Source organism: Ascaphus truei, chromosome 11 (genome assembly GCF_040206685.1).
Source record: "Ascaphus truei isolate aAscTru1 chromosome 11, aAscTru1.hap1, whole genome shotgun sequence".
NCBI lineage: Eukaryota > Metazoa > Chordata > Amphibia > Anura > Ascaphidae > Ascaphus > Ascaphus truei.
The window spans coordinates 58,109,108-58,118,710 of record NC_134493.1 but is presented as its reverse complement, the minus strand read 5'-3'; the positions used below and the strand labels follow the sequence as shown (position 1 = coordinate 58,118,710).

The 9,603-nt window shown below is 44.2% G+C and overlaps 1 protein-coding gene across 1 annotated transcript; it reads left to right on the top strand.

Moving 5' to 3' along the window:
- The first annotated feature begins 2,986 nt into the window (after positions 1-2,986).
- LOC142463618 (uncharacterized) lies at positions 2,987-9,024 on the top strand. The gene is made up of 4 exons (XM_075566581.1): positions 2,987-3,385; positions 4,885-5,011; positions 7,178-7,251; positions 8,158-9,024. The coding sequence occupies exons 1-4, from the start codon at positions 3,067-3,069 to the stop codon at positions 8,526-8,528; spliced, it is 891 nt and encodes a 296-aa protein (XP_075422696.1). The 5' UTR covers positions 2,987-3,066; the 3' UTR covers positions 8,529-9,024.
- Positions 9,025-9,603: the final 579 nt, after the last annotated feature.

The window sequence follows — 9,603 nt, the reverse complement described above, 5'->3', positions numbered from 1 at the left end:
AAATATTGGCATAATAATGTATTAATCTGTACCCGAAAGAGGTACAGATTAATATATTATCAGTCAATGTGCCTCCCCCAAAAAATAAAAAAACACACCCAAAAAATAGAACTGTAAAAAGAGACATTTACAAACATAGAATATATTACTTACCATTAGAAGCGGTGGCCCTCCGACTCCCGGGGTAACAGGAAGCTCACGTACCTTGAAGGCCTCCAACAGCATCCGATGCTACCATCCATCAGGATCCGGCTCAGGTACCCCAAACTTCTTTTTTCTTTCTTTACTCACCGTCTTCTATCTTCATCTGTAACCATTTCTTCATCTTCTTTATCTTCTTTCTTCATCTGTCAATCCATAAAACCCCATGTTAAATCCCAGCCGATGCTGTCTCGTCGGCTTCTTGGGCTGAAATGAGGCGTCACGGCCTTAAATAGGGCTTGTGACGTCACATTTACCCTCACAATGGTTAAAAGCCACCTGATTGGCTGTTAAAACCATGTGCAGACTTACATTATTTTTTTTGCTGTGACGTCACTTAAAGGGAATGATGCCAGCCAATCAGAATGGCTGTGCTTCATTTACCTTTAACATGACGTCAGTAAATCCAAGATGGCCACTGTGTCACAAGGTATTTCAGCCAATCAGCGTGTGGAATTGGTTCCCACGATCTGATTGGCTGAAATACCTTGTGACACAGCGGCCATCTTGGATTTACTGACGTCATGTTAAACCTGAGCCGGATCCTGATGGATGATGGCATTGGATGCTGTTGGAGGCCTTCAAGGTACGTGAGCTTCCTGTTACCCCGGGAGTCGGAGGGCCACCGCTTCTAATGGTAAGTAAGATATTCTATGTTTGTAAATGTCTCTTTTTACAGGTCTATTTTTTGGGTGTGTTTTTTTATTTTTTGGGGGAGGCACATTGACTGATAATATATTAATCTGTACCTCTTTCGGGTACAGATTAATACATTATTATGCCAATATTTGGGGGGCATTTCTCGCTTGTTATTGATGTGGATGTGATTGTTTGTTTATGGTTAATGTATTAAAAGGTTTGCGATTGGTGTTCGCTTGTACTTAAAGTTATATTATGTTAGCTAATGGCTTTTATGGATACTTCAGAGATAGTTTTAATGTATTTATTTGTCTTTTAATGGTTACATTAATTAATGTAGGATTAATTCATTGTTTACATTGGTTAGTGTTACTATTCATTTTGAGTTGCTTTAGGGATTAATTGGTTTGATTGGGTAATGGTTTAATTAATTCATTGTTGATGTTGTAATTGCTTCTATTGATTGGATTAGCTGGCTACTGATTTTATTTAGTGAAGTGTGTTTTTTGGGAGTATAGTTAGGTTTTATTACTGTGTGTCTTGTGTATTACTGTATTTTTATTAGGGTGCCCATTGAGTGCTATAGAGGCTTATCATGCCCATATTATTATATTATATATTATATGTATTAACCGCTAAGGTAATGAAGGGGTTAACTCCCCCCGCAACAGCCCCGCAATGCCTAAACAGCCACTAAGGGCCAAATTCCCCCTTCACCCACCCCCGATAGCCACTGTATTGTATTGTACTGTATGTTTATTACAGTAAGCCTGGCACGGGTGTTTAACCCCTTCATTGCCTTAGCGGTTAGACGCTAAGGTAATGAAGTTGCTGTACATTCATGTTTCCTGCCTCGGATGCATGCCGGTGGGGTCCGGAGCTGCTATTAATGGCTATCAGCTCCGGAGACCCCCGGCATCAATCCGAGGCAGGAAAGGGGCCTGATTTCTTCTAAGTCCTGACCCATCGCAGCTCATCGAGGCATTTCCCCACCAATTGACCAACAATTTTGTGGGGAAGTGGATTTGGGGAGAAAATCGTTTTTTAAGCCTGCGATGGGCTGCGATGAGCCGCGACACCCGACTCGCGGGTCTCTGAATAGCGGGAGTTTATCAACCCTCCGAAAATGGTCGATAAGGGCCTGATCGCTGCTCAGTTAGCGAATTTCGGATGGAGATAAAAAATTTGCGTCGATACAGGCCGTTATCGAGCACTTATCGAGGCTATCTGAATACCAGTAGCCATTTTGGTTGATAAGTGCTCGATAAGGGCCTTATCGAGGCTTTCTGAATAAGGCCCTAAGCGTTTTAGACTGTTGTCCTTCAGAAAGTGCTTAACGTGAATAATTTGCAGTGTATGTCAGCAAAAGCCATGGAATTTTCAGCATAGTTGCGGGCAGTGTAAAGTATGTCTCCTGCCAAGTTTGAAGGCAATTGGATAATGTTTTGACACATTAATCCACGTTAAACACATCCAAATTAAGTATTTGGCCCTTCTTAAAGTGCTTAACATCAATAATTAGCAGTAAGTGTTAGCAAACACCTTGAAATGTTCAGGATAGTTATGGGCAGTATACAGCACATCATGTGCCAAGTTTTAAGTTAATGGTTTATGTTTTTACACTTTAATTCACATTAAAGCTGCAGTTCATTTTTTTTTTTTTTTTTTTTTTTTTTTTTTACTTCAATAGTTTCATGTGGGCAATCTCTAATTACCTAAAGAACTGTATAGCTGCAGGTCAATTCGTTCTCCATGTGTTGATCGGCGAAATTTGGCGACATCTTTAGATATGGCATATGTTTTTCATCTGCTTCTGTCAGTCAGTGGAAGCTCATGAATATTCATGAGCACTCCTGCACTGACATGTGCAAGAGGGAGGGCAGGGCTGACAGAGGGGTGTGCCAGGGCTTGTGACAGGACATGAAGGGGCAGTGCTTTAGCAAATGGCTGTTAAAATAGAATACAGGAAAATTGGTCTTTCAAAGTTGTTTTTTTAAAAACAGAAAATGCTAAAAGTATTTTTTCTTACAGAACTGATTTATTTAAAAAACACACATGCAGGATATTGACTGAACTGCAGCTTAGTCTGTCCCTGTCCGACTGGCTCTTCCCTTTCCAGTTTCACTTTCACTGCTTGGGTAACTCTATATAAGGGATAGTGCTGTTCTGCAGTCACTCTGTGTCTGACAGACAGAGGAGACAGTCTGTGACAGAAAGGAAACAGCCATGGATACTGATCAACTCAGAGAGTACATCACTAGTTTCAGCCTTGATAACTGTGCTCGGGGGAGCCAGGGCTATAACCGGGTCCTCCTGCAGCTGTTTGGGTATATGGGAAATGGGAAGTCCTCCTTCATCAACTCCTGTAAGTACGTCGTCTTGGATGAAGGGGAGTTTAAGACCTATACAGATGCAGGACAGTCTGATGGAGCAAGGACCACCAGAAGAATCACATATCCCCTCACTGACACCATCACTGTGGTTGATAACCGCGGCTGCGCTAAGATGAACAGTTATGAGACAGGAGAGATCTTTGCTCAGCTCGGTAAGTGCGGACCTGAGACAGTCACACTCATCCATCCAGAGATTATTCATATATAACTTAAAGCAACGTGCAGCTTCTCCTCTGTCAGTCACACTCATCTATCCAGAGATTATTCATATATAACTTAAAGCAACGTGCAGCTTCTCCTCTGTCAGTCACACTCATCCATCCAGAGATTATTCATATATAACTTAAAGCAACGTACAGCTTCTCCTCTGTCAGTCACACTCATCCATCCAGAGATTATTCATATATAACTTAAAGCAACGTGCAGCTTCTCCTCTGTCAGTCACACTCATCTATCCAGAGATTATTCATATATAACTTAAAGCAACGTGCAGCTTCTCCTCTGTCAGTCTCACTCATCCATCCAGAGATTATTCATATATAACTTAAAGCAACGTGCAGCTTCTCCTCTGTCAGTCACACTCATCCATCCAGAGATTATTCATATATAACTTAAAGCAACGTGCAGCTTCTCCTCTGTCAGTCACACTCATCTATCCAGAGATTATTCATATATAACTTAAAGCAACGTGCAGCTTCTCCTCTGTCAGTCTCACTCATCCATCCAGAGATTATTCATATATAACTTAAAGCAACGTGCAGCTTCTCCTCTGTCAGTCACACTCATCTATCCAGAGATTATTCATATATAATTTAAAGCAACGTGCAGCTTCTCCTCTGTCAGTCACACTCATCCATCCAGAGATTATTCATATATAACTTAAAAAGAAAAAATGTGCTGCGCTTTTCTATTTAAGGAAAATGTGAATAAATATAACTACCACTTAAATATTTTAGTGTTAATAGTGCGGCTGCCAATCCAGTGAATCTGAGCACCCAGGACAGAAAAAAACACTGTACTAACCGCGCCTAAACATATAATAAGAGCAATTGTAACATCAACTGCGTATAGTGGTAATAAAATAAAACAATGTCACCGGGAATGTGATGTACAAGCAGAAGTCCAACTCAATCCATACGTGCTTGAAGTGATGGTGTTCAGCATACTGTATGTAAGAACACCCTCACTTCAAGCACGTATGGATTGAGTTGGACTTCTGCTTGTACATCACATTCCCGGTGATAATGTTTTGTTTTATTTTATTACCACTATACGCAGTTGATGTTACAATTACTCTTATTATATATACCTTAAAGCAACGTGCAGCTTCTCCTCTGTCAGTTAAGAGGTTAATTAGCACGTTTGACTAAGTTATATTACAAGTCTGCTAAGTATCTGCTGGATTATAACATAAACAGGTTTTTAATAAGTATAATAAATAATTATTATTATTATTTTCATTATTCCTATTATTCCTATTATTATTATATATCATAAAATAAACAATGTGAGGCAGACGTTCTTGCAAAGATTTCTGCATGGTAAGAATTGCTTCTTATAATTAGTGTACGTGCCTCTTATAACCAGATATCCCACAGAATCAGGTCCCCCCTTGGTTATTCCCAGGCTAAAACCTGTACCCTGTTTCCAGGTAATTTGCTGGCTCTGGATCAGGAGGTGGTGTGGGACAAAGGATATCAAAGCATTGTGCACAGACTGGTGGAAGGAGATATGAATGCAAATTACTCGGACTTCATTGTTCCTATATTTGTATACAGGTAGGTGACCAGCGCAATTTATTTATTTTATTTATAAAATGTTTTACCAGGAAGTAATACAGTGAGCGTTACCGCTCGTTTTCATGAATGTCCAGGGCATAGAGTTAAGATGACAAATACATGGTTACAAATACAGTTACATAAGTGAACAGGTTATACAATATATATATATATATATATATATATATATATATATATATATATATATATATATATATATATGAAAGAAAAAAGAAAAGAAAACAGGCGCACACCTAGTGCATTAAAGTTTAACAATAATTTTATGGAACATTTAAAACCAGACAAATGCCCACTCACAAGTAAAGCGTTATTTGAAAGCAGTTATGAGATTGGCCCTCATAAGCCAGTGGTGCCGTTCGAGCCTGTAATGGTGTCCTCTCGTGCGCGGTCTCCTTCTACCGGAAGTGACGCTCACCCGGTCTGGTGTCCCGCACAAAACGGAAGTCCCTCCAGGAAACCGAGGCCTCTCCTGACTGCCTCTAGCTGCTGCACCACCAATCAAGCCAAACGATGTGTCCACTGATCTGCTTTGCTGAGCCTCCCACAAGCTGCGTTCCTCTCAGTCTGCTCTCAGTGGGACAAATGTCTGCTCTGCTCTAGCCACGCCCTACGCGTTTCGTCATCGATGATGACTTCTTCAGGGGATCATCGATGACGAAACGCGTAGGGCGTGGCTAGAGCAGAGCAGACATTTGTCCCACTGAGAGCAGACTGAGAGGAACGCAGCTTGTGGGAGGCCCAGCAAAGCAGATCAGTGGACACATCGTTTGGCTTGATTGGTGGTGCAGCAGCTAGAGGCAGTCAGGAGAGGCCTCGGTTTCCTGGAGGGACTTCCGTTTTGTGCGGGACACCAGACCGGGTGAGCGTCACTTCCGGTAGAAGGAGACCGCGCACGAGAGGACACCATTACAGGCTCGAACGGCACCACTGGCTTATGAGGGCCAATCTCATAACTGCTTTCAAATAACGCTTTACTTGTGAGTGGGCATTTGTCTGGTTTTAAATGTTCCATAAAATTATTGTTAAACTTTAATGCACTAGGTGTGCGCCTGTTTTCTTTTCTTTTTTCTTTCATAGGTATTCCTAGGGAGTTGTGATCCCTTATAAACGGGCTGCCTATACCTGGATGCATTCACTTGGAACAGGACTCTGTGACTTTTAAGGTTTTTTAAAAGTTTTTTGGAAAAAAGTTTTTATTTTCATTTTTTCATATTTTTTATATTTTTTATTTTATTCTAGATATTTTTTGTATTACAACATAAAATTTTTTTTTTTTCCAGAAGCATTTTTTAACAATTTTGTTATGTACACTTTGTATTAAAGTTATTACACATTTTATCTTAGAATCACATAGGGTTTTTTAATTATATTATTTCACTTTAGCCACCCCATAGGTTGTATCAACGCAGTTGGCTACTTATTCACAGTTAGGCAGGTTGTTGCATTAGGCGCTCCTTTATTATTTCTGTTTTGTTTTGATATATATATATATATATATATATATATATATATATATATGTGTGTGTGTATATATATACACACAAGACATTGCATGCACAGTTACAGATAATATATATTATGGGCGTATGTACAGTAACAGTTACAGACCAGATTAAAATGTGAGACGGCCTTAGATTTGAAAGAACTTAGACTGGTGGTGGATGTGAGAGTCTCCGGTAGGTTGTTCCAGTTTTGGGGTGCACGGTAAGAGAAGGAGGAGCGGCCGGATACTTTGTTGAACCTTGGGACCAATAAATCCCGGGACAGATCCTTGTGACTTTGGGCATCTCACTGTGCCCCTGTGTCTCAGGCACTGAAAGTAACATTGTAACATCCCTGGGGACAGGCGCTGTTATCTTTCTCATGTATTCAGGTCATTGTTACCCCCCAGGCCAAGGTCAACTGTATTATTAGGGTCCCCCCTTATGTCCCTGTGAGGTCCCATCATACAGCCCCAGTAGTGTCCCTCACAGAGAGAGGAGACGCTGCTCTGTGTAAGTCCTCAGGAGTAGTAACACAATCCCTGCTCCTCAATGCCTGTAAAGTCTCCTCATCACAAGCTGGGAACGTGCTGCCCCGTCCTGTACATTTATACACCGAGTCACTGATTTCCGAGGGATTCACACTATTATCTTTATCCTGCAGTGTCAAGAAGGGGATTACAGAAGAAGAAGTGCCTGAAATAAAGGATTTACTTGACAATGCCAGGACGCTGACAGGTAATAATAGTATCATTCTCCTTACTCAGCCTCACATACAATCAGTGATACAGAACATGCATCTTCCATCCTCACATCTCCTCCGCTGGGAGACTCTAATTAGGACATTAATGTCTCCAGATATTATTAGTATGTCGTGAGATATTTGTAAACAAACTTTAAAGTCTTCAAAAGTATTTTCTTCGAGGGTACTATAAATATTCTCATGTTTGCATCTGAAGAACAGACTTGTGAGGTCTCTAAGGCAGGGGGGCGCAAACTTTTTTCCCTGCACCCCCCTGCCGGCTGTCCCCTCACTCCCGCGCCCCCCCCAACCCCAACTTACCCGCGCTCCGGCGTAATGACGTCACGTTGCCATAGCAACGTGACGTCACATGACCTCGCAGCGTCATTTTGACGCCGCGTTGCCATGGCGACGCAGGGAGGAAGCCGCCGGAGCCACGGTAAGTTAGGTTTACAGAGGCCCTGCAGCTCCCCCGGCACTTAATTTAAGTGCCTTCGGGAAGCGCGCGGGGCCTCTGTAAACCCCGCGCCCCCCGTCGGCAGTGTCGCGCCCCCCTGGGGGTCGCGCCCCACAGTTTGCGCACCGCTGCTCTAAGGCATACAGTATTGACAAACGAGATCTATGAATAATTGGCTTGTTTGTCCAATTAAAGGCATCACAGCATGCAACTGGAACTCATCACATCTGATTGTATCCTCACTAATAGTTAAACACACACATGTGCTAGTGTTTATTATTATATTCTGGATGTTCACAGTCATTTGTTTAATCTTATTCATAAAGCTCAGTGATACGCTGTTAGTGAGCATGGCACTGTGTGTAACATGAGATAAAGAATACTTGTTGGCACAGTGACAGGTGAGCAACTTTTGCCAAATACTAACATGTATATTATTTTACAGGACTTGATCCCATTGTTGTGCTCACATTTAAATCTCAGGGGAACCTGACTAGGGTCCGGGCAAAGTTTAAGAACATGGGAACTGAACGTATATTTCAGCTGGAAAACTTCACCCCAAGTGACCATCTAAGAACCCGAGCAAGGGACCAGGAAATCCTAACGTTCTTCTATGAGGTTTTGAAGGATGCTGAATTCCGCATGCGTGGGAAGAGGGATCCGCCGCGGGAGAGGGCAGACCGCAAGAAATTTATTCTGTACTTTGCACATGAAAGGGAGATGAAAAGAGAAAGGGAAAAGAAAGAACAAGCAATGGCAGCGCAGCAAGCCAAGGGGGAACGGGAAAAAGCAACTAAGGGTTGTCTACTGCAGTAAGCCGCTGGGAACGGGAGCGAGAGAGGGAACGGGAGCGAGAGAGGGAACGGGAGCGAGAGAGGGAACGGGAGCGAGAGAGGGAACGGGAGCGAGAGAGGATAACGGGAGCGAGAGAGGATAACGGGAGCGAGAGAGGGAACGGGAGAGAGAGAGGGAACGGGAGAGAGAGGGAACGGGAGAGAGAGAGGGAACGGGAGAGAGAGGGAACGGGAGCGAGAGAGGATAACGGGAGCGAAAGAGGGAACGGGAGCGAGAGAGGGAACGGGAGAGAGAGAGGGAACGGGAGCGAGAGAGGATAACGGGAGCGAGAGAGGATAACGGGAGCGAGAGAGGATAACGGGAGCGAGAGGGAACGGGAGCGAGAGAGGGAACGGGAGAGAGAGGGAACGGGAGAGAGAGGGAACGGGAGCGAGAGAGGGAACGGGAGTGAGAGAGGGAACGGGAGTGAGAGAGGGAAAGGGAGCGAGAGAGGGAACGGGAGCGAGAGAGGGAACGGGAGCGAGAGAGGGAACGGGAGCGAGAGAGGGAACGGGAGCGAGAGAGGGAACGGGAGCGAGAGAGGGAACGGGAGCGAGAGAGGGAACGGGAGCGAGAGAGGGAACGGGAGCGAGAGAGGGAACGGGAGCGAGGGGGGGAACGGGAGCGAGAGAGGGAACGGGAGCGAGAGAGGATAACGGGAGCGAGAGAGGGAACGGGAGAGAGAGGGAACGGGAGAGAGAGGGAACGGGAGAGAGAGGGAACGGGAGAGAGAGAGGGAACGGGAGAGAGAGGGAACGGGAGAGAGAGAGGATAACGGGAGCGAGAGAGGATAACGGGAGCGAGAGAGGGAACGGGAGCGAGAGAGGGAACGGGAGCGAGAGAGGATAACGGGAGCGAGAGAGGATAACGGGAGCGAGAGAGGGAACGGGAGAGAGAGAGGGAACGGGAGCGAGAGAGGAACGGGAGCGAGAGAGGGAACGGGAGAGAGAGGGAACGGGAGAGAGAGGGAACGGGAGCGAGAGAGGGAACGGGAGTGAGAGAGGGAACGGGAGTGAGAGAGGGAAAGGGAGCGAGAGAGGGAACGGGAGCGAGAGAG

Bases quoted from the DNA above. Each gene is read 5' to 3' on its own strand.
- LOC142463618 (XM_075566581.1), top strand. From the start codon at position 3,067: ATGGATACTGATCAACTCAGAGAGTACATCACTAGTTTCAGCCTTGAT. The intron at 3,386-4,884 runs GTAAGTGCGGAC...CCCTGTTTCCAG, and splicing joins AGAGATCTTTGCTCAGCTCG to GTAATTTGCTGGCTCTGGAT. The intron at 7,252-8,157 runs GTAATAATAGTA...ATTATTTTACAG, and splicing joins CAATGCCAGGACGCTGACAG to GACTTGATCCCATTGTTGTG.